The 25,481-nt window shown below is 52.9% G+C and overlaps 1 protein-coding gene across 1 annotated transcript; it reads left to right on the plus strand.

The window, feature by feature from the left end:
* The first annotated feature begins 6,289 nt into the window (after positions 1-6,289).
* LOC139604385 (serine/threonine-protein kinase pim-1-like) lies at positions 6,290-9,407 on the plus strand. Its single transcript, XM_071455555.1, is given in 7 exon segments — positions 6,290-6,345; positions 6,773-7,490; positions 7,607-7,657; positions 7,861-7,944; positions 7,946-8,228; positions 8,876-9,052; positions 9,301-9,407. Coding segments are annotated over 7 exon segments (1,476 nt in total).
* Positions 9,408-25,481: the final 16,074 nt, after the last annotated feature.

Here is a 25,481-nt window from a genome sequence, read left to right on the forward strand (position 1 = left end):
CACAACCTCTGCTGAAGGGAACCAGAGGCAAAGAGCCAGGAGCAGGGCTGGGGCCAGGGTATATAACTGGAGGCAGGCAGGAGGGCTCAGGGTACAAATTATCCAATGGGGAAGGGAGTCAGGGCTGGAGTTAAGGTGGGGTGACACGGGACGCACCAATGGGGGAGCAGAGTGGGAGGGGTCTCTCAGAGAAAGCCAATGGAGGAACGGGGAGTACAGAACTTTCTGGAACTGGGGGATGAGCAGCAGTCGATTGACAACAGCACATTCACATTGACAAGCAAAGAACCATGGGGAATTGCACCAGTCTCTCACCTTAACTTAAACAGTGGTGTCCTCCCATGGTATTCCAGGTTTGTCCTCTCCATGGCTGTGTCCCACATCTCCCCCTTTTTTATTTATTAAATAAACATTTCCCAGTGTTTTGTCAATTCTTTTCTTAAAACACATCAGTGCTGCTGAAATGATAACAACTATGAGAAGGACCCACAATAAACTTTTAAGAATGGGGATCACCCACACAGGAAGGCCCCACTGCATGAGCGTTTTTTCCATCATGTCCACAACTTTATTTTCAGTAAGAAGAGTCTTCATTTGCTCTTGCATTTGTTTGATGTTGGCCTGGATCGATGTGCTTTTCCATGACAGGTTAAAACAACAAAGTCCTTTGAAATCTTCACAACCATGGCCACGGGAGAGCATCAGGAAGTCGATGGCCGCTCTGTTCTGAAGGGTGGCATGTCTGGTGGTTTCCTCGTCCGCTAGAAGGTCTGATAAGGCAGCGGATGTAGCCTTGGTCTGCTTACTAAGCCAGCACTCCAGGTGAGAAAGCTCACCGAGGGCCTTCGAGCTGCAACCCATGGTAGAAAGATGGAAACAGCGACCCTCTTCGTCTTCCCCAATTATAAATTTGGCCATCACAATTTTGATTGAATTGGGAGTATGATCTTTTCTGGTGCGCCAATTGAGTTTCTTGTTTCCAATTTTTAATTTGGGTAGTGTTTGGGGTGAGGGTAGTAAGCGGGCCAAGGCTGCAGGGGCCCCCTTTGATCTTCGAGGGGATCCCTGCCCACACCCTGTCACCACAGATGAGAAACACTCCCTTGGGAAGCACTCTGGGAAACGGAGAGGACTTAGATAATGTTTTGGCAGTATAATTGCACCAGTCAACATCATTGTATCTCTTATCATTTGGTGATATATCTTTTCTCGCTATCATCTGTGGTTCAGGTTTCTCATGCCAATTTTGTTGGGGTGGCTCCTAGAAAAAGTTGACACAAGAAGTCGCTTTGAGGAGCCCGGTAGGTCTAGTTCTTGGAGCTCCTGTGGTGCATGGGGTAAGATCTTCATCCACTCGTCCCAGGTGTCTACCAGGGTGGGCTTCTTACCTGCACAGGCATATTCATTTGGTGACAGGGGGATTCCCACCAGACATGTAGACAGCGGGTCTTTTGCACCTCCCATGGCTGTGCAAAAGTTATCCTGCTTGAGAGATTTCCCCAGTGTGACCCATAGGTTTTCTGTTGGTTGTGGCACGACCCATCCAACCGCTGTTTGGATGCACAGGAGCACAGTGACGGTGGCAGCAGCTGTTAAGGTATTTCGGGGTGTCCTGGGAGTGGCCATCTGGTCCTCCAGTGAGTCAGGTATCGACTGTTCGAGCACTGATAGAAACATGAATGGTCAAGTTAGTTGTCACTGTAATTTTCTTCGTTTTGTCCCCATGGCAGGTAGGGCGAGGGATTGGCAATTGGGGCAGGTGGAGACAATTGCCTTGGCTTGGTCTCTGGAAATCTTAAATTGACCTACTAAAGCTGGAGCATTCTGAGGGAAGAATGCATGGCTTAGACGAGCCTGTTGAAAGACATGTGGTGCAGCGGGGGAAATGTGGGTGGCACTTGCTGCCATTGCTAACAAGTCTGCTCTCCGGCTGCCCTCAGTGATGTATCTTGGCAGCTCTGTGTGCAACCGGACGTGCAGAACGTGATAAGGTTGCTCTCTGTGGGAGATGAACCAAATTAATTCAGAGAGCAAGCTGTAGAATTTTTTATTTTGGACTTCCTTGATCAGGGCGCGCTCTGCCCGCTCTGCTATCCGAGTGACATATGCAGAATCTGTGACTGAATTGAAGGGTTGTTGGAATGTTCAAAATGCCCTCACAGCTGCAGCAAGTTCTGCAGTCTGGGGGGAACCTTCAACAACCTGGATATCAGACTCCCACTTTGGAGTGTCCGGGTCCCTCCAGGTGAACACTGACTGGTGAGATTTGCCTGAACCGTCAGTGAACTCCGTGATAGTGTTTTTGAGTGGAGTTTTACTTTTATCTGATTTTGGGGCCAAATGCAGTGAATCTTTAAAAAGTCTGTGTTTAGGATAATGAATTGAAATTTTTCTGGGATATCTGTCTAATGAAATTTGCAGATGTTCATTTGTTTGTAATAGAGAATCCAATTGTTCCAAAGTATAAGGGAGGTAAATGCACACTGGATCACAAGCTGCGAGGGTCTGGAGGCGATGTCGGCCTTTAATAATAAGTTTGGCTACAAGTTCTGGTGGGGTGGTAACTGTTTGATGTGGTTGGTGCAGCAGAAAAAGCCACTCGATGATGATGAGTGGGGTTTTTGAAGTATCATCCCACTGAAAGAGCAGCGAATGGAAGTTTGGGCACTTACCAGAAATACCGAGGCTGAGGGGAAGGGACCAGTCTGTCCGATGTGCCTGGCGGTGTTTGATGGCGCTGGCGACTCTCTCCAAAGCCTCCCAGGCTTCTGGCGTTAGCGAGCGTGGGGAAGCCAGGTCGCCGTCTCCTCGTAGAAGGTCGAAGAGCGGTGCCAGTTCTTCTGTGGTGAGGCCCAGGAGAGGTCGGATCCACGTGATGACGCCGCACAGATGTTGCGTGTCTCTTAATGTCTGGGGGTGCTCATTGATGGACAGAGGTTGAGGCACGATGGTCCTTCCTGTGATTAAAAACCCGAGGTACTTCCATGGGCTCGATAGCTGTGACAGTCTTGGAAAGTGCTGCGTCTGAGTAAGACTTGGTGGAAGCACAGATTGGTACATCGTCCATGTAATGTCGGTGTGAGACTGTCCGAAGTTTCTCTCATCTGCCTCACGATCGTCATTGGGGACCACAGAAGAAAAGCCCCTTGTCTGAAGTTTCTGGCCCTGTTGGAGAAAGTTACATGCCAAGGGCTCCGAGACCTGAGCACAGCTGCTGGCATTGCTAAGCTATTGTTCACAGGTGTGTTTGCTGTATGCTGCACTGAACCCAATGAAAGGAAGAAGGGGGCCCCTTGCCTTTTTGTAACAATAGCCTTGGAAGTTGTCCCACCTCTCGGCCTGGCTGGACTTCTCCTGAGTTTTGGGTGGTCCCCCACAGAAGACCCCTCACTTGTCTTACAACCGCCGTGACAGACAGACTGAGATGTACAAGGCCTCTCCATCAAAGACCGAGACATGAAATCCCTATGTGAAAAGGCCCCCCCACACTCTTTCCAAGGACTGGGACTGAGACCCCTAACCTGGGGGAGGTGTGTGGGGGAGGCAAGCTAACCAAAGCAAGATGGATGTTGCAGGTGCGAGCAGTGGACCAAGAAGACGATGGCTCTCACCCACTGCAGAGAACATGGACTGTGTGTACCCTTCTCTAAATACCATTTTTTCTCCCAAAAATACAATAGACTACCTTTGATTCGGTTTCAAGTTTTACCCCTTCCCCCATCAACAAAAAGAGTATAATAAGAGTTCAGATGAACTGCAACCCTGAGATCTCCCCAGACGTGACCTGGTGAACTCCATTGGCTGGACATCAAAGGACTCTGCCGTTCTACGTTTGGTAGCTCTATACCTTCCTTCCTCTTCCTCCCTCTTTTTCCCTTTTCCCCAATTCCTCCCCAATGCATTTTGTTGTGGTTATTCAATAAAGGTACATTTGTTTTGATTATCACTGCAACCCCCTGTACCGTGTCGGTGGTTTTTGCACTCTGAGATCAACCCACGAACCATCACGAAACCCGTTCGTAAGGATGGATTGTGACACTTGCATACATACTATAGAAACCTTCTATCAAACCTTAAAAATTCTCTACAAATTCATTTCCAACATTACTGGGTCTGGCAGTAGACTGCCCAGATCTGGTGTTTGCTGCCACCTCCAGTGCCCAGATCTGGAAATTCCCTTGTTCCGGCAGAGCCAAGTCCAGCAATTTTCTGGTAAAGAAAGCCAAAATCTGGCAATTTCCCACTGACATAAACCGGCAATGCCAAGATCTGGTGTTTGCTGCCACCGCCAGTACCCCAGTCTGGACATACTCGGTTCCAACACAGCCCAAGTGCAGCAGTTTTTTTGAAAAAGAAGACAAAACACAGCAATTTCCTGGTGCCAAGACTGTCACCACCCAGACCTGGTGTTTGATGGCACCGCCCATGCCCAGATCTGAACATTTCCCTGTGCCACCACAGCCCAAGTCCAGCAATTTGCTGGCAAAGAAAGCCAAAACCAGGCAAATACCTGGTGCCTACACTACTCCGATCTCGTGTGTGCTGACACCACCAGTGCCCAGATCCGGAATTTTTCAGATGCCTGCACAGCACAATTCCAGCAGTTTGCTGGCACAGAAAGGTCACATTTGGCAATTTTCCAGTGCCAGCACATTCCCCACCAAGATCTGGTGTGTGCTGGCACCGCCAGTGCCCTCATCTGGCAATTTCCCAGCGCTGGCACAACCCAAATGCAGCAATTTTCTGGCAAAGAAAGCCAAAACCCGGCACCACCCAGATCTGGTGTGTTGGGGTTGATTTAAAGGAAGAAGGAGACCTCAGCTTGAGGCCGTGGGAAAACCCTCTTTAGCTGGGGTCAGCAGGAGCTCCCGCCCATAATCCTCTTGTTCAGTTATGCAGTTGTTACTAGAAAGTTCTGAGTTCTCTTTGCTACCATTGGTTACATTTTACTGCAAAAATTGTAATATTCATAATCCTTCCTTCCTCTTGGATCCTTCCCTCAGATCCCACCTTAACCCCTCCCCATATATAAATGGATAAATATCCCTGCTGGACCCTGGGCCCAGGCTTTTTTCTGCTTTGCTCTCTGTACTGTGCACGCCGTCCTGTTTGTTGTGTTTGCCTGCATTAAAGTTCTGTTTCCAGACAAGCAGATGAAAGCAGTCTCTCTCTGTAAAGTGGCCAGAGCTGGTTCTCAGGGAAACCACTGGCCAATGGTCCGGACGAGGACCAGAAGGTTTCACTGGTGTTTGCTGGCACCGCCAGTGCCCAGATTTGGAAATTTCCCTATTCTGACACAGCCCAAGGGCAGCAATTTGCTGGCACAGAAATCCAAAACCCGGCCACTTTCTGCTACAGGCTCTGGCACCGCCCACATCTTGTGTTTGCTGTGCCAGTACCCAGATTTGGAAATTTCCTGGTGCCAGCACAGCCCAAGTCCAGTGATTTGCTGGCACAAAAAGTCAAAAGTTGGAAATTTGCAGGTTCTGGCTCCAGCACCATCCAGATCTGGTGTTTGCTGGCAGCGCCAGTGCCCAGATTTGGAAATTTCCCGGTGCCTTCAGAGCCCAGGTCCAGAAATTTGGTTTTATCTTGCTTAGGCAGAGAAGTTCCAGGGACTGGGAGTTTCCTTTTTCTTGCTCTGGACTGAAAACCCAGAAAAACACCTGCAGCTCACACCTGTGGCCCACCAAGGTCTGGGACACTGCATTCCAGCACCAGAGGGACTTAGAAGAGACCGAGTGAGCCAACTACAACCCACAAAAAAGGACTTTCTGAATTTGCCATCTCTTCAGCACTGTCAGAGGTTTTATTTAGTATTATTCATTTTTCATGCTTGTAAATACTTTACTTGATAAATAAACTGGGGTTTATTAACTTTTCCCGAGGGAAGTCTTTTTCTGAACTAGTAGGAGGAGAGGCCACTGGAACTTGCTTTCTAGACTGACCCTTTTTGGAGGTTTCCTCCCAAACTTTGCCCTAAACCAGCAAAACAGTCACAATGGAAACTTCACCAGTGGCATAATTTCCTGGTGGCAAATCGTGTGACAGAAGCTTGACCTTGTTCTCCAGGAGAGATTCTTGGCAAGAGCAGACAGGAGAAGATTCCCGGAAAACTGAAACAACTTTCCAGAAGTGAAATTAAAATGAAAGAAACAATCCAAGATATTTTTCTCTATTTATTTCTGTGCTCGCCTTTTCCATGTTGCACTACTCCATCCCAATAATTCCAGATGCACTGCACCTCTAAGATCAGTGGCTTAGTCATTTTTAGACACTCTAAAATACCATGAGGCACACACAGTTTTCCTTCCCCTATCTTTACTGGAAGGCAACACTGGAGATGTAAGTGCAGTGCTGGGCTCAGGTAGGAATCCTAGCCCAAGGGAAGGTGTCCCGCCAGTGTTTGCCCCTCAGCCAGGCCAATGCAGAGCAGCAAGCGAGGGGATTGCTGTGCCAGTGTGCAGGAGTCAGGGCTCTGCACCTGGGCTCAAGGCTGCAAAGTTCCCGTGTTTGGACAGACTCAGGGGCTGTGCCCGGGGCGCGCGGGGCTCGAACGTGGGGCTCGTGGGGCGAGCGGGGAACGGACACGGGGACGAACGGCCCCGGTGCTTCAGTTGCAGCGGCGGCAGCGGCGGCAGCAGCAGCGGCGGCAGCAGCGGCGGCAACAGCGACAGAAGAAGCAAAAGCAGATAATCTATAACGATCTTTCTCCTTCTCTCTTTCTTTCTCTGTCTCTCTTTCTTGGTCTTTCTCTCTTTCTGTCTCTGAGTCTCCCTTTCCCGCTGTCGGGCACCCTTCTCCCGGGGTCCCTCGCCCGGCGTCCCTCTCCTCTCCCCGCCTCCCTCTCCTCTCCCCGCCTCCCTCTCCCCCTGCCGGGCCGGGCCATGCCCCCGGCCCGCCCCCGGCCCCGGGCGGGGCTGCCCCGTGCCCGGCCCCGCCCGTCCCGCCGCGGTCTCGCCTCCGCCCGGCTCTGGCCCTACTGGCGGTGGCGCTGCTGGGCGGGCATCAGTGCCGTGTGCGGGGGCGGCATCGCCGCCCTTCGCCTCCGCCTGGCCCGAGCCCGGCCCCGGCCCCGAGGCAGGCTCCAGCCCCGAGCCCGGCCCCGGCCCCGGCCCCGGCCCCGGCCCCGGCCCCGGCCGCGGCTCCGGCTCCTCCCGGGGCCCGCGGAGGACACAGGCGGCGCGGCTGCTGCCGCCGCCTCCGCTGCGGCTTCCCCGGCCCGAGCTCCGCCGCTCCGCAGCGCGGCCGCCGGCCCCGAGCCTCCCGTGCCGCGTTGCGAGGAGCGAAGGCCTGGGCATGGCCGGCCCGGGGCGGCTGAGGGGCGCTCGGGGGCCGTTGCTGGCCCCGGGCCGAGCGCTGACAGCCGCGTCCCGCCCGCAGGGACGGCGCCCGAGGCCCTGCAGGAGCGCTACCGCCTGGGTTCGCTGCTGGGGCGCGGAGGATTCGGCAGCGTCTTCGCGGCCACGCGGCTCTCGGACGGCGCCCCGGTGAGCGGCGGGGCCGGCGGCGGGCGCAGGAGGAGGGGACGGAGGAGGAGGAGGAGGAGGATGGGGCTGGGCAGGGCGGGCGGCGAGCTGAGCCCGCTGCTGTCCTTGGCTTGCAGGTGGCCATCAAGAGGGTGCCACGGAACCGCGTGCGGCACTGGGGCGAGCTGGTGAGTGAGCGGGGCCAGCGGCAGCAGCCGGGGCTGCCGGGCGGGGATGAGCCGAGGCCCGGCACGGTGGAAGCCGCCAGGACGCCTCGAGGGGGAGCGGGCGTGGGCGCAGCGCAGGGTGCAGAGCATCCCGGGCTGGCTCAGGGCTTCCCCAGGCCTGGCACGGCATCGGCCCCACTGAGGGCATCGTGCTCCTCCCGCAGCCCGACGGCAGCAGGGCCCCGCTGGAGATCGTGCTGCAGGCCAAGGTGTCCACTGGCTTCCCCGGCGTGGTGCAGCTGCTGGAGTTGGCTCGAGCTGCCCAACCACATCGTGATGGTGCTGGAGCGGCCAGAGCGGTGTCTGGACCTGCATCGTGTCATTCGGGCACGGCGGTTCGTGCCCGAGGAGGTGGCGCGGGAGCTGTTCCGCCAGGTGCTGGAGGCCGTGCGGCACTGCACCAGCTGCGGGGTCCTGCACCGCGACATCAAGCCAGGGAACATCGTGCTTGACCTGGCCACCGGGCAGGCCAAACTGATTGACTTTGGCTGTGGCACCTACCTGAAAGACACAGCCTACACCCACTTTGCAGGTGAGCCCACGTAAGGGTGTACTCCTGGTCCCGGGATCTCATGGCCCAACATCTCCCAGCCCAAGCTGGCTGTGGCAGCGGGGATTCTCCCTTTTGCTGCCAGTCAGGGGACTGAGTCTTCAGCTGAGTTGCTTTAGAGCGGGGCTGGGTGGGGAGCCATCTTCCAGCCCTGCTGGCAGCCTTTGCCAGCCACTCTGCCCAGGACTGGGGCTGGGCTGGGGCAGCCAGCCCGCCCAAAACCCCCGTGGGTGGGGGTAGCAGAGAGGGGGGCGGAACCTGTGCCCCAGCCAGTTTGGTGTGCAGGAGAGAGGAAGGGCTTGCACTGCTCCACTCGCCCTGTTTGCCTTGGCTTCCTAATATTTTTGGGGCAATGCAGACAGGGAGGATAAGGGCATGTTTTTTCCCCAGCACAGAGAGGGTTTTTCCTTTGCATGTCATGGTCAGGCTTAGCCAGGGCTTCCTCTGCCCTCTTCTGACACCAGTGGCTTCTTTTCCAAGCCTAAGTTTGTGCACAAGTCCCAGGTGCTGGCGAGAGGGCAGTGGTCACCCTGTGTGCCACTGATGCAGCCCCCGCAGGCCCAGGGATGCTGGGGCCAGGCTCTGGGAGCAGCAGCATCCCCCTGCTGAACTCCATCTGTATTCCATAGGAACACCGTCCTACAGCCCCCCGGAATGGAACGACTTTGGCTGGTACCATGGCGAGGCTGCAACGATCTGGTCCCTGGGCATCCTGCTGCACCAGATGGTCTGCGGGGAGCACCCTTTCAGGAGGGGCCGGAACCTCAGCTGGGGCCAGCTCCCGCTGCCACAAGGGCTCTCTCAAGGTGGATCCTCTTCTCTGGGCACGGGGGGAATCCCAGTGCTGGGAGCCAGCAGCGGGCTCGTGAGCATCCCGCTCTGGCAGCTGCTGAGGAGGTGGCACATGTCCTGCTCTCCTCCAAAACAGGGAATTGATGGGAAAGTTTAGGCCCAGCCCTGAGCGCATCCAGCAAGGCCTGGGCATGGCAATAGTGGGGCAAAGCAGACAGGAGCCTTCTCTGGCTGACCGGCAGTTTCTGCTTTCTCTGCCCAGAGTGCAAAGATCTGATCAGGTGGTGTTTATCCGTGAACTCCTTGGACAGACCCACATTAGAAGACCTGTTCTCTGATCCTTGGGTGCAGGATATTCCTCGGCCGTAGAAGAAGGGAGAAAGCCACAGGCACACTTTGATCCAGGGCCCTGGTAAGCTGCAGCTCCACACATGCCTTGGCAATCAGAAGCAAAGGAACCCAGACCTTTTTGTGCTGCCTGTGTCACTGCACAGGGTCATGGGATGGGCACACGCAGCCCTTGTGCTGCAGCTGAGCTGCTCTGCCCAGCACTGGTGGCCGCCATCCAAGCTGGTTTTGCTTGTGCTGGTTCCCTGACAGCTGGGGCCCTGGGCAGAGCCCTGAGAGCCTGGTCTCCCCCCAGGGAAGGAGAAGGAGCCCCTGGAGAAGCTGTACCGGGTGGGGATGCTGCTGCTGCTGCTGCTGCTGCTGCTGCTGCTGCTGCTGCTGCTGCTGCTGCTGCAGCTGCTGGAGACAGCCAGGATGACATCAAGGATGAGAAGCTCTTCCTCAGCCTGGCCACTGGAGGCTGAAGGTGATGGACTTTGATTCTGGCACCTTCTTCAAAGCCAGACTCCACAGGGAATTTGCAGGTGAGTCCCCACCTGGGGAAATGCTGCCAGATTTGGGCATGGCCCAGCCTGGCTGGGAAGCAAAGGTTCCCCCTCTGCTGGGGCAGATGCAACTCATTCTTCAGTCGCTGCCCAGCTGCTTTTGGCAGGGCTGGGGCATGGGCTGGGCTGGGTACGAAATGGGAGTGGGCTCCTGGCCCTGCCAACAGCCCCCAGCAGCCACCGTGGCCTGGGCTGGGGCTGGGGCTGGGGCAGCCAGCCCGACACAAACAAAGCCCCATGGTGGGAGCAGAGGTGGGACTCCAGAAGCTGTGCAGGGGCTGCTTTGCTCTGCAGGCAAGGAAGGGCTGGGCTGCTGCACTGCCCTTGTTTTCTTTGGGATCACCGTGATTTTGGGGGGCAGTGCAGGGTGGAAGTGAGAAAGTGTGGGCTTCCCTCAGCCATGGGTGGGTTTTCCCTACCATGTAGGAGTTGGGCCTTCCTCAAGGCCCTGAGAGAGATAAGATTTTTTCCCGTTTTTCTTGTTTTCCCTTTTTGTCTCTAATCTCTTTTCAAGAATGTGTTGTTTGTTTTTCCAGAGGAAGCGTTCCAGGTGGTCCAGTGTGGATGGGAAAGTTCTTGGGAGCAGCTGTGGCGTGGATGGGCGGTGGCCTTGGAGAAGGCTGAGGACGTGGTTTGGGAGCAGCTTTTCTTGCAGCCGTGGCTGGCGTGAGGTGGGTCCCTGTGTGCTTGGCAGGGTGGGATCAGAGCTTTTGGGAGATGGCAGCGAGCACAGGAGCATCCTGCTCTGGGCAGCTGCTGAGGGCTGGATGTGCCGTGGCTGGCTGCAGGCTGGGCACATGTCCTGCCCTCCTGCTCTGCTGCCAAAGGCAGCAGGGATGGGCAGCTCTGGGCACAGCTCTGGGCACAGCCAGCATGGCCTGGGCACCGCAGGCCTTGGCACAAGGGCACAGGAGCCCTCAGCTGACGGGCACTTTCTGCTTTCTCTCCTTGCAGCCGGGCTCTGCGGCTGCTGAGGCTGCTCTGGGCTCTGCCAGGGCTCTGCTGGGCTAAGCCCTGGGCCCAGCTGGGCTGGCTCTGCCCTCACATTGCTCTGACAGCTTTGCATCAGACGAGCCCCTTGTGAGCACAGCGCCTGAGCTTTCTGCTTTGGCAGCTGAGTGAGACTCTGCTGCAGGCCCAGAGATTGCAGCTGGGGACACACATCCAATTGGCAAGAAGCCAAACTCTCCACAGTCCCAGCTGAACGCCTGGATCTGCACAGGGTGTTTGTCTGTCCCATTCCTCCTTCTTGATTGGCTGGAATTGTGCAATTGCACTTTCTTCCTCCTCTAGAAGTGCCTGAGTGGGCCAAAGCTGGCGAGTGGGCCGTGTTCCTCAGTTCTGATGGATTGCTGAGCTTCTTTTGTAATTCTTTGCTAATGATGATGTGCTTTGCTGAGCTTATCCTTTTGTCATTCTTTGCAGCTGTGCATGATATAAATGCCACAATTCCTTCAGTTGGTGTCTGTGTCTTTGGTAGTGACCCTGCCCACTGGTGAAACAGGGCCCCCTCTTGCCTAAGTGTTAGCTGGGAAGGCAAAAAGCCTGCCTCCAAAATTGCCCCCTTGCTCCTTGTTCCCCCCCTTCATAGCCTGAGCATGATGTGCTCTGGTCTGGGCTGTGCCCGGGGTCAGTTGGGGTCACCTGTCCTGGCTGTGTCCCCTGCCAAGCTCCCCCGCAGCCCCAGCCCCTCCCCAGCGTGGCTGGACGAGGGGCAGGACAGGCCTTGGCTGTGCTGCAGCTCAGCAAGAACAAAACCATCTCTGCGTGCTCAGCGCTGTGCTCAGCACCCGGCCCAGCAGTGTCTCAGTGCCAGGGGCTGTGCCCTCAGTGCCTGCCAGGGCTTTCCATGGCAACTGCCAGGCCAGGTGCCCCAGGTGTCCCCCCCAGTGCCGGTTGCCATGGAAACAGTGCCCAGCCCTGCCCCTTTCTGTCTGGCTGACCTGGCCTTTGGCCCTGGCAGTGCCCTTGGCTGCTGGTTCCTGGTGCCTGAGTGGCCAGCGTGGCACTTGCTGCTGCCGCTTGGGGTGTGGCGTCCCGGGTCGAGGACGGTTCAGTGGTGGCGCCTCTTCCACACGGGCCAAGCACACACATACACCAATGTGGGGGACAGTAACTGGCCTCTATTAACGGTTGGTCAGGGTCTTTTATAACAGGGGGTAACGGTCAGTAACAGTAAAAGGGGAGGGGTTCTGCGTGACCTCGTGATATCTCGAGACCTCGCGATATTTCCCCACATTTCCCCCCCCTTTTATGACCAGTTAAAAACAAAGCAAAACTGACAAGTAGGAAACATGTGTAACTGGCAAAATGCAATTAACTTGAACAACATAACACAACTGCAATAAACTTGTAACTGCAAATGTTTAACAAACGAAAAGCTAACTATCTCTAATGTTTGTTTCAAAAAAAAAAACCACAAACTTGTTTAAAATGTAAGGCGACCAGTCATGGGGCTGACTGAACCCTGTCTTTGAATATCTTTGTAGGACCTCCTCAGTTGTTTTTTTTTTGGTTTGTTTGGTTGGTTGTTTTTTTTTGTTGTTGGGTTTTTTTTGTTTTTTTTTTTTTAGTTGACCTCCTAGGACCGAATTATTTTCCCAGAGTCTGCGACCTGTTTGATCTTAAACTAGATAGGATTTGGAGAATCCATGTCCAGACTTATGTTCCCTCCAAATCGCCCTTTGATCCTTTGACACAGGGAAGAACTCTGGGTTACTTGGCATTCCATCCAAATAGAGCCAGAACCTGGCCAGAGCTCAAACTCTACTTGCTGGATACCTCTTAACATTTTTGCTGAGCTGTTTTTCCCTCCCGTCCTTCTCTGTGCCAGCCGCTCCTTTAGTTTGGTCACTGAGTTCTTTCACGACCCTGGTATGGTCTGCCATCGGGCTGCTTTATGATTCGTCGCAGCCTTTAGGAAGCGGGCTATACAGGCCGCGGGGGTGTCTGAGGATTCAGTCCTGCAAAACAAACTTTACAAATTTCATTAGTTTTTGCCCTGAAGGTATGGTTTTATCGACTTAATCGGGCACCATTTGATTTTACTATTTTTCTTGACAGCTGCTTACCCTTGCCCTGTGAGTACCAGTCTCCAACCCTGTTCCCATTCCCCTAGTTCATTTTTAATTATGACCTGTGGGCCTTCCTCAAGTGCTCAGGTAGCCCAGTGTCAAAATGTTAAGGTGTTCTTCTGGCCAGAAAGATCTGTTCAAAGTATAGTTTGCTAAACAGTAGGCTGCTGCAGCAATTTGTGAAGGACTGAAAGAGGAACTGGCTGACGGTTGGGGCTGTTAGCTCAAAACCCAGCACTTTGTATACAATAGAACAATATAAGTTTAGTAATTACCATGAAAGTTATATAATGATAGAGTATAAAAACACGATCATCTCGAAAGTATGGTCGGAGTCAGATTTGAGTTGAATACTCCGGACACCCAGAGCTCTTAATAAAAGCACCTGCATATAATTACTTATGTGATTATGTGTAATCATAACATAATCCTCATAACATTACCCCCGCTGCTCCCACTCTCATCTAAAATGGCAAACCACCCGAGACCATAAAGAAGATGATTACATCACCTAATCAGCAAATATGAAACTCCCATAAGACTTATCAGAAAAGGATTACATAACAAAAACCCCTAGAACAACCAACCACCATGCAAATAAAGAATCAAAATAACACTTCTAAACAAAGGGAATATAGGACAATATCAAAGACCCTGGTCAGAACTTTTTGCCTTCGTCACCGTAACCAGAGGGGGCCACAAGCAGTATAAAGATTATGAACCTGAAACCAACAGGCGTCTACTCGGAGACTCTCGTGAGGAAAGAAGACCCAGCTCTGCTGGAGGACGGAGCTGACCTCCTCCTCCTCCACGCCGTCTGGGGAGGAGCGGTGGTGTGTGCACACCCCATGGGTGCCCTGCCTAGACTGTTTCCAGTAAAGCTGAAATCACTAAAGAGCTGCTCACGTGCCATTCATAACAGTCTGGGCGACTGGTCCGGGACAGGCCACACCCAAAGAGGACTGAGGGCCTGCGGGATATCTGGCCCTATCTGGAGCGGTCGGCAGCAGCCTAGGAGCAAAGAGTGTGGAGGAGCATGGGTAAGTAAAGGCGGTGTCAGGAGTAGGAGGCAAGCAAAAGAAGTGTGTGTGAGACGGGGCCCGGCAGCTCGGAGCCCCGAAGCAGCTGTGGGCCTCCGAGTACCGCGGTTCCGGACTCCTGCGAGGGGACCGGCCAGAAACAGAGGGAAGCAGGAGAAGCCTGAGTGAGTGAGACGCCTCCCAGGGGGATAAGGTGGGCCCCCCTCCGGGTGTGGGAGGAATAGAAATGTGAGTGGCAGGCAAGGGGTCGGCCTTCCCCCTTCAGGCTTGGTAGGCGCCCTCAGGGCGTGCTGAGGGTGGCAGACGAATTGGTGAGTTGGCACGCAAACCCCGAACGGAGCTCCGGGTGCGGGGAGGATCGGGGCAGTGTGAGTCGCGCACAATCCCTGGAGTGGGGGGACACGGGTCCCTACCGGGGTTTGGGGTGCCCCGAGTACAGCAGCAGCACTGAGTAGAGCCAAGAGGGCCCCAGTGCCCAGGCTGGGACGGCGGTGCTGGGGGTTCAGTGTGCCGCGGTTCAGGTAGAAACCGTAAACCCACTGGAGGCCCCTGGGGGCATTGGGGTCACAGGGCAGGGCAGGGCTGGGCTTACAGGGCAGGGCAAGGCCCAACCTGCCCCTTCCTCCCCCACACACAAAATGTTTGGAGCCAACAATCTCCTCCAGTCTGTCACAACAGGCAGTGTTGGAGGTGCAATCCCAATTGTGGCCATGGGCACCTGGCTGAGAAGGACAGTCCTTTTCCATAGGAAGGAAAGCACAGAGCTCCAAGGTTTGGAAGGCAGGTGAGAGCCTCAGAAGGCCAAGGCCAGACAGATTTGTCAGTAATAGCAGATTTTGGATTTAGGGAATTTTGGAGGTGGAAACCCAATCTCGGCCATGGGCACCTGGAGAAACAGGACAGTTCTTTCCCATGGGAAGGACAGCATGGAGCCTCTCCCAGTGTTTTGGGGACAGATGAGAGGTGACCATTGTGAAACCACTGCCAACCAGACTTGTCCTGGCAATATTCCTATGGGAACAATCCCTGGATAGAAGGAAATTGGGAAGTGAAATCCCAATTCTGGCCATGGCTGCCTGGAGTAGAAGGACAGTTCTTTTCCATTGGGAAGGAAAGCACAGAGCCCCAGTGTTTCAGGAGCAGATGAGAAGTGACCCTCTACATGCAAAGGTCCCTTGGAGCAGTCAGGCAGCCCATGGGAGGCCAAACCAGCCAGAGCTGTTCTGTGTTCCCTTGGTTTTAAGGGGTTCCAGAGTGTCACAATGGTGCCTTGGATACATGGGGCCCCACAGTGTCATAATGGTGACTTGATTCCATGGGTTCCAGCAGTGTCACAGTGGCCCCTTGATTACAAGAAGACCTGCAGTGTCACACTGGCCCCCAGGTTCAATGGGGTCCCACAATGTCACAGTGGCCCCCAGGTGTCATAAGGCCCCGCAGTGTCACAATGGTCCCAAGGATTCCATGAGGCCTTGCAGTGTCACAATGGTCTCCGTGGTTCTCCAGGCCCCACAATGTCGCGTGACTCCTCTGCTCCATGAGCCCTGCAATGTCACAATGGACCTTTGGACGCTGGGGCTTTGCTGTGTCACAATGGTCTCCTCTGGCTCCACAGTGTCACAATGGACCATTGATCACAGGAGGCCACTCTGTGTCGCCCTGGAGCTTTGGTTCCATGCAGCCCTGCAGTGTCCCAATGGTCTCCTTTGGTTGCCCAGTGTCACAATGGACCACTGATGACATGAGGCCCTGCAGTGTCACAATGGAACTTTGGTTCCATGCTGCCCTGCAGGGTCACAAAGGCCTCTTGGTTTCACGAAGCCCCACAATATCACAATGGTCCTCTTGGTTCTGTGGGGACCCCCAGGGGCACAATGGTCTCCATGATTCCATGGTGCCCCTCAGTGTCACAATGGTCTCTGGGATTCCATGGTGCCTCTCAGTGTCACAATAGCTCCTTGTGGCTGTAAAGTGTCTTAATTGTCTTTGCATGGTTCCATGAGGCCTTGCAATTTCTCAATGAAACTTTGGTTCCATGGAGTCTTGCAGTGTCACAATGGCCCCTTGGTTCCATGACACCCCAAAGTGTCATAATGGTCTCCATGGTGCCATGAGGCCCCACAGTGTCACAATGGACCCTTGGTTTGATGAGGCCTCTGTGTGTCACAATGATCCCTCCATTTCATGGAGCTACACAGTGTCAGTACAGTCCCCTTGGTTCCATGAGGCCCAGCAATGTCACAGGGCTCCCTTGGTCTCACAGGGCTCCACAGTGTCACAATGGTCCCTTGGTTCCATGGCCCTGTGCTGGTGCATTCCCCCCTGCCCTTCTCAGGCCGCCCTGCCAGCTGAGAAATGCTCCTTGGGCCTCGGCCTTGGCCAACAGCCCCTGGGCTCAGCTCCTCTGCAGCTCATCACAAACACTGTCTGCCCCAGGCACTGCTGCTGCCCAACCAGCTCCTGCTTCCTTTAGCAGCAGCCCTGGGAACTGTGTTTGTTCCCTCAGTGGCACAAGATCGCTGTTCTCACCCTGCCAAAGAAAGCTGTTGGTGCCCAGTGCGGCCAGGATGAGCCATTGCTGGGACTGAAGCCCCTCTCTTGGGGCCCTGCAGACAGCGCTCCAAAAGGAGCCCTTGGAGTTCTCCTGGGCCAGCGACTCCCTCTGAGCGGGGCCTCTCCCAGCCGGGAACTCTCCCGTTTGCTGCACTCGGGGATCCTGAACAAGCACAGAGCCTGGGCCGATCCCCCCACTCCTCCAGGCTCAACCCTTTGCCCGCTGGGGAGATGCCAAAGCATCAGCAGTGAGCATTCCCTGCCCTCAGGGGAATTGCTCCCAGGTGCCTTGCACTGACTCTTTGTGGCTGTGTGCACACAGGAGTGCCTGTGCTGGGGAAATGTGGCAGAAATGCTGCTCTCTGGGGGCTTGGAGTGCCTTGGATAGCTGAGTCAGTCAGGCCTGTAGGGAAGTTTAAATCACAAGGTCTAAGTGAAATTAACTGCTGCTAAGAGTTGTTCTTAGTTGCTAAGTTGTTACCTTCAATATAAGTTATAAGCTAAGTTAAATATTGTAAAGCGCTATTCCTCTGTTAAATTGCAAAGTCATAGGTTTAAGTTAGGTTAAATGCTGTTGCGCTCTGCTCTTTTGCAAATTTGTGAGGTTGAAAGTATCAGTATAGGTTAAGTTTGAGCTCTGTTAAGCTTTTAGGCTGTATTCCTTTTATCCCTGTCCTCTCTGTCCTTTTCTCACACACACACACAGGGGGACAGTTCTCGGTTAATTTCTGGTTTGATTGCCTGGATTCTGTTTGGTTTTGTTGTTGCTTTGTTTCCCTGGTGTGCCTGAAGTGTCCAGTCAGGAGCAGAGTGACTCTTGCCAAGGAACTTTGTGGTGCTGTCCCTTAAGATTAAATCTGGTTTTTGCTGCTCCCTTGCTGGGGATTTTTTCAGGGCTCTCAAGGCCTCGTTGGTAGCAGGGTGAAGGAGCCCTGGCCCAGGCTCTGGCCCTGGGGGACACGGGGACGCTGCCGGGGGGTCCCTGTCCCCCTGTGCCACCCCCAGGGCCCTGGCCCCTGTCCCCGTGTGTCCTAGGGTGACGTTATGATGCTTGTATCCCCATTCATGTGTTCTGTTTATGCTAGCTGTTATGTTCTGTGCCTTTAAGACTGGCTCTGAGGAGTGAAAGTTTTGTTTGTGTTTTCTTATCAGCCTGGCAGGACACAGAGACAGGGCAGTACATAGTGCTGCTTTTGCTTTTTGCTTTTGCTTTTCGCTTTGCTCTCTCGCTCCTGCTTCTTCCTTGCTTCTGCTCATTAGCTAGTTTAGCTAAACAGTCCAAATTTCTTCCTGTACTGTTTCTTCTTTCCTTTTTTGAACCAGGTTGAACCTGCTGCGGACTGGGACCTGGGAGCACCGAGAGTTTGCACCTTGTGGCCTGCAGCAGCTACCCCAGCACAGGATGGACTGATAACAGAGCGACCACCTCCAAGAGAGACTTTCTGAATTTGTCATCTTTTTTCAGAGCGGTGACAGAGTGGTGTCACATGGTATGTTTCATTTTGTGTGCTGGGGGGTGCTGTGCCTGTTAAATAAACAGGTTCTTTCCACTTCTCTCAGAGGAATTCTTCCCACACTGGCTGGGGGAGGGGCCATGTGGGTTTGCTTACTGGAGGGGCCCCCTTTTGGAGATTCTCTACCAAATTTGCCCAGAACCAGGACAAAATCTTGATGCCCAACGCGTGGGGCTCAAGAGAGAGTGGAAATACCCTGCTTTGAGTACATTTTGGCTGCCATTATTCTGTCTTGGTATATAGCAGTTAATAGCCATGTTTTCTGAATTCATAATGTCTATTGGGGTGAAGGCTTGCATGCATTTCTGGTCCCTAGGGTTTTTTGAGATCTTAATACCTCTATGGTCTGTCCCTAGGTTTATTATCTTATCCAGAAACAGCTCTAGTATTGTCCCTAATAGGTAGTTTTTACAGCAGAGGGGCAGTGACCAGAATAGGTCTCCTGCTGGGCTTGGAGGTAATGATTTGTAAGGAGTTTATAAACATGTTGGGGTCCGCTCCAGGTATGAATGGTTCCTGGCTATGGTTATGCATCCAGTTTGTTAGAGGAGGAGCAGCCGGGAATGAGGCTTTTCAGCCTTTGCTTTCCTTCTTCTCCTATGAATCGGTTGCATCAGTAGTGAAGGATGTTCAGTTTCCCATGAATGTTAAAGAAACCATCTTTCTGGTATTCAACCTGGTAACCTTCCTCTATACAGTCTGCTGCTTCTCCAGAATGAGGGCTGAGATTTCTAGACGGGCTGATGAGACCCCTGACTCAGGAGTAGACCCAGGCGTGGAACATCCTGAGTGGTGTGGGAAATGGGAGGAAATGGGCCAAATCCTGAAGGAATTCTCTGACCCTATAGTCTGGGATTTTCCCCATGAACAAATTCAGTCGCCAGCTGAGGGGGGAAATATCTGAAAGAGAAATACCAGGATGAGCCTAAGGAGAGAAAGGTCATTGCAGTGAGCTGGGCCCTGGCATATGCTTATCACACTCTGTTGGAGACTGTAGGACAGCAGACAGAGGCAAGGGGGCAAGGAGATAAATCAGCAGCTATCCCAGTCCCTCAGGCTGCAGCCAACAGCCCAGGCTCGAAGCCAGCAGCCAAACCAGATAGCGAGCCTAAGCCAGCAGCTAAACCAATGGCTGCTGCTACCAGCACTAGAAGTGGGAAATGCACGGACAAGACCAATCGACCAGGGGATGATGATGATGATGATGCAGGAGAAGGAACCTCAGTGCCTCCTGACATAAAATCAGGAGTCAAAGCAGCTGGTGCAAGATCAGATGCAAATATTGAGTCCTTTTCCCTGAAGGACCTTCGTGGCTTACGGAAGGATTACACCTGACGACCTGATGAATCCATAATTCGTTGGTTAGTCCGTCTCTGGGATGCTGCAGGCGAGGCTACAGTTCTGGATGGCACGGAAGCAAGGCATTTGGGATCCCTGTCACAGGATCCTGTCATCAACCAAGGAATGATGAGGGGGACAAACCCTCAGAGCCTCTGGGCACGGGTCTTGGAAAGTGTTGCACAAAGATACCTGTGTGCAGATGATCTTTACATGCAACAAACACAGTGGAAGACCATAGAGCAAGGGATCCAACGCCTGAGAGAAATGGCAGTGGCAGAGATGATCTTCTCAGATGATGTAACAACTAGGAACCCAGACTTGGTGCCATGCACGTCTGTGATGTGGCGGAAACTTGTGCGACTTGGGCCACACGAATATGCTTCTGCCTTAGCCATAATGAAGTGGGATGAGAGGGATGAGACTGTGCTGGATATGGCAAGGAAGCTCCGAGCATATGCAGATGCTGTGCGTGGCCCAACACATGCCAGAATTGCAGCGGTAGAAACACGTCTGCAGAACTTAGAGGATAAGATAGAGGAGAATCATAAGAAGCTCAGAGAGGAGATTAAAGACCTTCTCCAAATCTCGGCAGTACAGATCAGAGGTTCTGGTATCCAAGGCAGACGTTTCCCAGATGGCCAGAGAAGGTACACCCCACAAAGAGAGCTGTGGTTCTACCTGCATGACTGTGGAGAAAACATGAGGAGGTGGGATAGAAAACCTACTGCTGTTCTGGCACGACAGGTGCGTGAATTGAAGGAAGCCACCAGAAAGAAAGCAGCTCCAGTTGCCCGTAGCCGAACCACCAGGTATGATGCTGATGATGCCATGTCTGATCCCCTTGAAGGAACATCCAAGACATATGCCCAGGGAAAGAAGGATAACTAGGCTTAGAGGGGCCCTGCCTCTAGCCAGGTAGAGGCTAGGGAAAATCGTGTTTTCTGGTCTGTATGGATTCATTGGCCTGGCACATCGGAACCACAAGAGTATAAAGCTTTGGTTGATAGTGGTGCTCAATGTACATTAATTCCGTCGAGACATGTGGGGACAGAGTCTGTTTCTATTGCTGGTGTGACAGGGGGATCCCAGGATTTGACTTTGGTGGAAGCTGATGTGAGCCTGACTGGGAATGAGTGGAAGAAACATCCTATTGTGACTGGCCCAGAGGCCCCATGTATTTTGGGCATAGACTACCTTCAAAGTGGGTATTTCAAAGACCCAAAAGGACTCAAGTGGGCATTTGGGATAGCTGCTGTAGAGACAGAGGGCATCCAGCAATTGAACACCTTGCCTGGGCTGTCTGAGAATCCATCTGCAGTAGGACGCCTGATGGGAGAAGAGCAACGGGTGCCAATGGCCACCTCCATAGTGCATTGACGACAGTATAGAACCACTCGAGATGCTGTGATCCCCATCCATAAGATGATCCGAGAGCTGGAGAGCCAAGGGGTGGTCAGCAAGACCCACTCACCCTTCAACAGCCCCATTTGGCCTGTGCGAAAATCTGAAGGAGAATGGAGATTGACTGTGGACTACCGTGCATTGAATGAGGTGACTCCACCACTGCGTGCTGCCATGCCAGACATATTAGAGCTCCAGTACGAGCTTGAGTCCAAGGCAGCGAGGTGGTACGCCACTATAGACATTGCCAATGCATTTTTCTCCATTCCTCTGGCAGCAGAATGCAGGCCTCAGTTTGCTTTCACGTGGAGGGGAGTGCAGTATATGTGGAACCAACTGCCCCAGGGATGGAAGCACAGTCCCACCATCTGCCATGGACTGATCCAGACTGCCCTAGAAAGGGGTGAGGCTCCAGAACACCTGCAATATATTGATGACATTATTGTGTGGGGGAACACAGCTGAGGAAGTGTTTGAGAAAGGAAAGGGAATCATCCAAATCCTCCTGGGAGCTGGTTTGGCCATTAAAAAGAGCAAAGTAAAGGGACCAGCTGGTGAGATTCAGTTCCTGGGAGTGAAGTGGCAAGATGGACGGCGTCAGATTCCTACAGACGTCATCAACAAGATCACAGCAATGTCTCCACCCACCAATAAATAAGAAAGAGACACAAGCTTTCCTAGGTGCCATAGGCTTTTGGAGGATGCACATTCCTGAGTATAGTCAGATCGTGAGCCCTCTTTACCTGGTCACCCACAAGAAGAACACTTTCCACTGGGGCCCTGAGCCTTTGCACAGATCAAGCAGGAGATCGCTCATGCAGTAGCTCTTGGCTCGGTCAGGACGGGACCAGATGTGAAGAACATGCTCTATTCTGCAGCCAGGAACCATGGCTTGTCCTGGAGCCTTTGGCAGAAGGTGCCTGGGGAGACTCGGGGTCGACCACTGGGATTTTGGAGTCGAAGCTACAGAAGCTCTGAAGCCAACTACACTCCCACAGAGAAGGAAATCTTGGCTGCCTATGAAGGAGTCCAAGCCGCCTCAAAGGTGATTGGTACAGAAGCACAACTCCTCCTGGCACCCCGACTGCCGGTGCTGGGGTGGATGTTCAAAGACAAGGTTCCTTCCACTCACGATGCCACCGGTGCCACATGGAGCAAGTGGATTGCTCTTATCACTCAGCGCGCCCATATAGGTAAACTGAATCGCCCTGGGATTTTGGAGGTAATTACAAATTGGCCCGAAGGTGAGAATTTTGGTGTCACAGATGAAGAACAAGAACCAGTGACACGGGCTGAAGAGGCTCCTCCATATAACCAACTGCCCCCAGAGGAAACACGCTCTGCTCTTTTCGCTGATGGTTCCTGCCGCATCTTAGGGATGAACCGGAAGTGGAAAGCAGCCGTAGGGAGCCCCACACGACAGGCTGCACAAGCTACCAAAGGAGAAGGTGGATCAAGTCAACTTGCAGAACTCAAAGCTGTTCAACTGGCCCTGGACATTGCAGAAAGAGAGAAATGGCCAAAGCTCTACCTCTACACTGATTCATGGCTGGTAGCCAATGCTCTGTGGGGATGGCTGGAGAGGTGGAAGAAGGCTAACTGGCAGCGTAGAGGAAAACCAATTTGGGCTGCTGATGAGTGGAAAGATATTGCTACCAGGGTAGGGCAGCTACCTGTGACTGTCCGCCATGTAGATGCCCATGTCCCCAAGAGTAGAGCCAATGAGGAGCACCAAAACAATGAGCAGGTAGACCAGGCAGCAAAGATAGGGGTGTCAAAGATAGACCTAGATTGGGAACACAAGGGAGAGTTATTCCTGGCTCGATGGGCCCATGCTGCCTCAGGCCATCAGGGCAGAGATGCCACCTATAAGTGGGCAAGAGACCGAGGGGTGGATTTAACCATGGGCAGTATTTCTCAGGTTATCCATGACTGTGAGACGTGTGCTGCCATCAAGCAGGCCAAGCGAGTGAAGCCCCTGTGGTATGGTGGGCGGGGGTCCAAGAACAAGTATGGGGAGGCCTGGCAGATTGACTCCATCACACTGCCCCAGACACGCCAGGGCAAGCACCACGTGCTGATCATGGTGGAAGCCACCACTGGATGGTTGGAAACCTACCCTGTGTCTCATGCTACTGCCCGGAACACCATCCTGGGCCTTGAAAAGCAGGTCCTGTGGAGACATGGTACCCCTGAGAGGATTGAGTCAGACAATGGGACTCATTTCAGGAACAGCCTTATCAACACCTGGGCTAGGGAACATGGCATTGAGTGGGTGTACCATATCCCCTACCATGCACCAGCTGCAGGCAAAGTGGAGAGGTACAATGGACTACTAAAAACCCAGCTAAAAGCTTTGGGTGGGGGATCTTTCAAAAATTGGGAGCAGCATTTAGCAAAGGCCACCTGGTTAGTTAACACCCGAGGTTCCACCAACCCAGCAGGTCCTGCCCAGTCTGAGTCCCTGAATGTAATAGATGGAGATCAAGTCCCAGTGGTACGTGTCAGAGGTTTGTTAGGGAAGACAGTGTGGGTCAATTCTGCCTCGAGTACAGACAAACCCATTCGTGGGGTTGTCTTTGCTCAGGGACCAGGTTGCACATGGTGGATAATGCAAAGAGATGGAACAACACGATGTGTACCTCAGGGAGATCTGATTGTGGGGTGAGAATGATATGCAATATTACTGTTCGTTGGATGTTACTGCCATTGTCTGTACATTAAACCATACAGACATGAGATAGAAGGAAATGTGTAAGTGATGAAGGTCTGGGCAAGTGGAAGATGGAGAAGGAGATGGACAAGTGTCGAAGGTCTGAGCAAGTGATAGATGGAGCTTTGAGTGAGTAAGGTGAAAGGGGGGAGCAGATGGAAATTTTGTGTGAATAAATGCATGATGTGTGGTAGTATGTTGATGATATGGGGATAAGGGGTGGAATGTCCTAGGGTGACGTTATGATGCTTGTATCCCCATTCATGTGTTCTGTTAATGTTGGATATTCTATTCTCTACCTTTAAGACTGGCTCTGAAGAGGGAAAGTTTTGTTTTGGTTTTCTTATCAGCCTGGCGGGACACAGACACTGCAGCTTTTGCTTTTGCTGCTTTTGCTTTTTGCTTTGCTCTCTCTCACTCTTGCTTGCTTTGCTTCTGCTTGCTTTGCTCATTAGCTAGTTTAGCTAAACAGTCCAAATTTCTTCCTGGACCATTTCTCCTTTCCTTTTTTCTGACCATTTCGAACCTGCTCCGGACTGGGACCTGGGAAACACCAAGAGTCTGCACCTTGTGGCCTGCAGCAGCTGCCCCAGTGCCGGAGGGACCGAGAACAGAGTGACCACCCCCAAGAGAGACTTTCTGAATTTATCATCTCTTTTCAGTGTTGCCATCCGGTATTGTTCATTTTGTTTGCTGGGGGGTGCTGTGCCTGTTAAATAAACAGGTTCTTTCCACTTCTCTCTGAGGAATCCTTCCCGAACCGGTTGAGGGGACGGGCCGTGGGGGTTTGCTTACTGGAGGGGCCCTAATTTGGAAATTCTCCTCCAAAGTTGCCCTAAACCAGGACAGACTGTCTGGTTTTGGCGTGTGATCCTATGCAATTGGTGTTGGAATTCCCATGCCAGGGCCCAATCTCTTCTCTGTTCTAGATTTTCAACTAGTGACTCTGCTTCTCTGTCAGGGATCTCCTGCTCTCCAGGGATCCTTCTAAATTCTCTTAAGGCTCTTAATGGATTTGCTCTTCTCCAATCCCAATCACAAGTAAGACACCATGCACTCTCCACCAAATGTGACTGGAGAATCCACCATTTGTCTTTACAGCCCCCGCAAAAGATTTTTACCCACGCCTGACAAGAAGATTCCCGACATTTAAGACACTCGGTCTAATTGAATAATTCTCGTCTCACTTCAGCCACTACTGAAAGAGCAAGTGTCAGTTCATTCCAGGTTTTCCATGGCAGAGGGCACTTGAACTCCTGTTCCAGTTCCTGTAGGGGTTTTCTTACCAAGAGTCTCAATCGGTGTAGTTCTCTGTCCCCTAATTCAGTCATTCCCGTTCCCAGCTGGCGCAGGTTCCTGTGCCTTCCGAAGGGTTGGCCGTAGATCTCCAGGGCGACTGGTCACCTCCCAAGGGGTGTCTGCAGGGATGGGTCCTTTCGCTCGACTGGCATGTGTCCAGCCTTTTTCAGCAGGTGGGATGGCTGTTTCTGTGGTAAACAGGACAACATAGGGACCTTCCCAGTGGGGTGTTAGGGATGTCTCTTTCCAAGTCTTAATTAGGAGCCTATCTCCGGGTTTAAGCTTATGCATTATTATATCCAAAGGGGGTCTTTGTACCAATAGCCCTTTTTGTTTTAATTCCTCCCTCCGTTTCATTAACTGTTGTATGTAACCCTGAATTTGACTATCTTGGATGCAAGGATGGTTCCCCGGAAGTTCTAAGTCGTAAGGCATTCCATAAAGCATTTCAAAGGGAGAGATTCCCACATCCGTCCTAGGTTGGGTTCTAATGTTTAGCAATGCCATGGGTAAACATCTGACCCAAGACATTTTAGTTTCTACCATGAGCTTGGTGAGTTGCTTCTTGATTTCTCCATTTGCCCTTTCCACCCTCCCTGAGCTTTGAGGGTGCCAA

The sequence above is a fragment of the Agelaius tricolor genome, unplaced genomic scaffold, assembly GCF_023055355.1.
Source record: "Agelaius tricolor isolate 1412-34295 unplaced genomic scaffold, bAgeTri1.0.p SCAF_50, whole genome shotgun sequence".
NCBI classification, from domain to species: Eukaryota; Metazoa; Chordata; class Aves; order Passeriformes; family Icteridae; genus Agelaius; species Agelaius tricolor.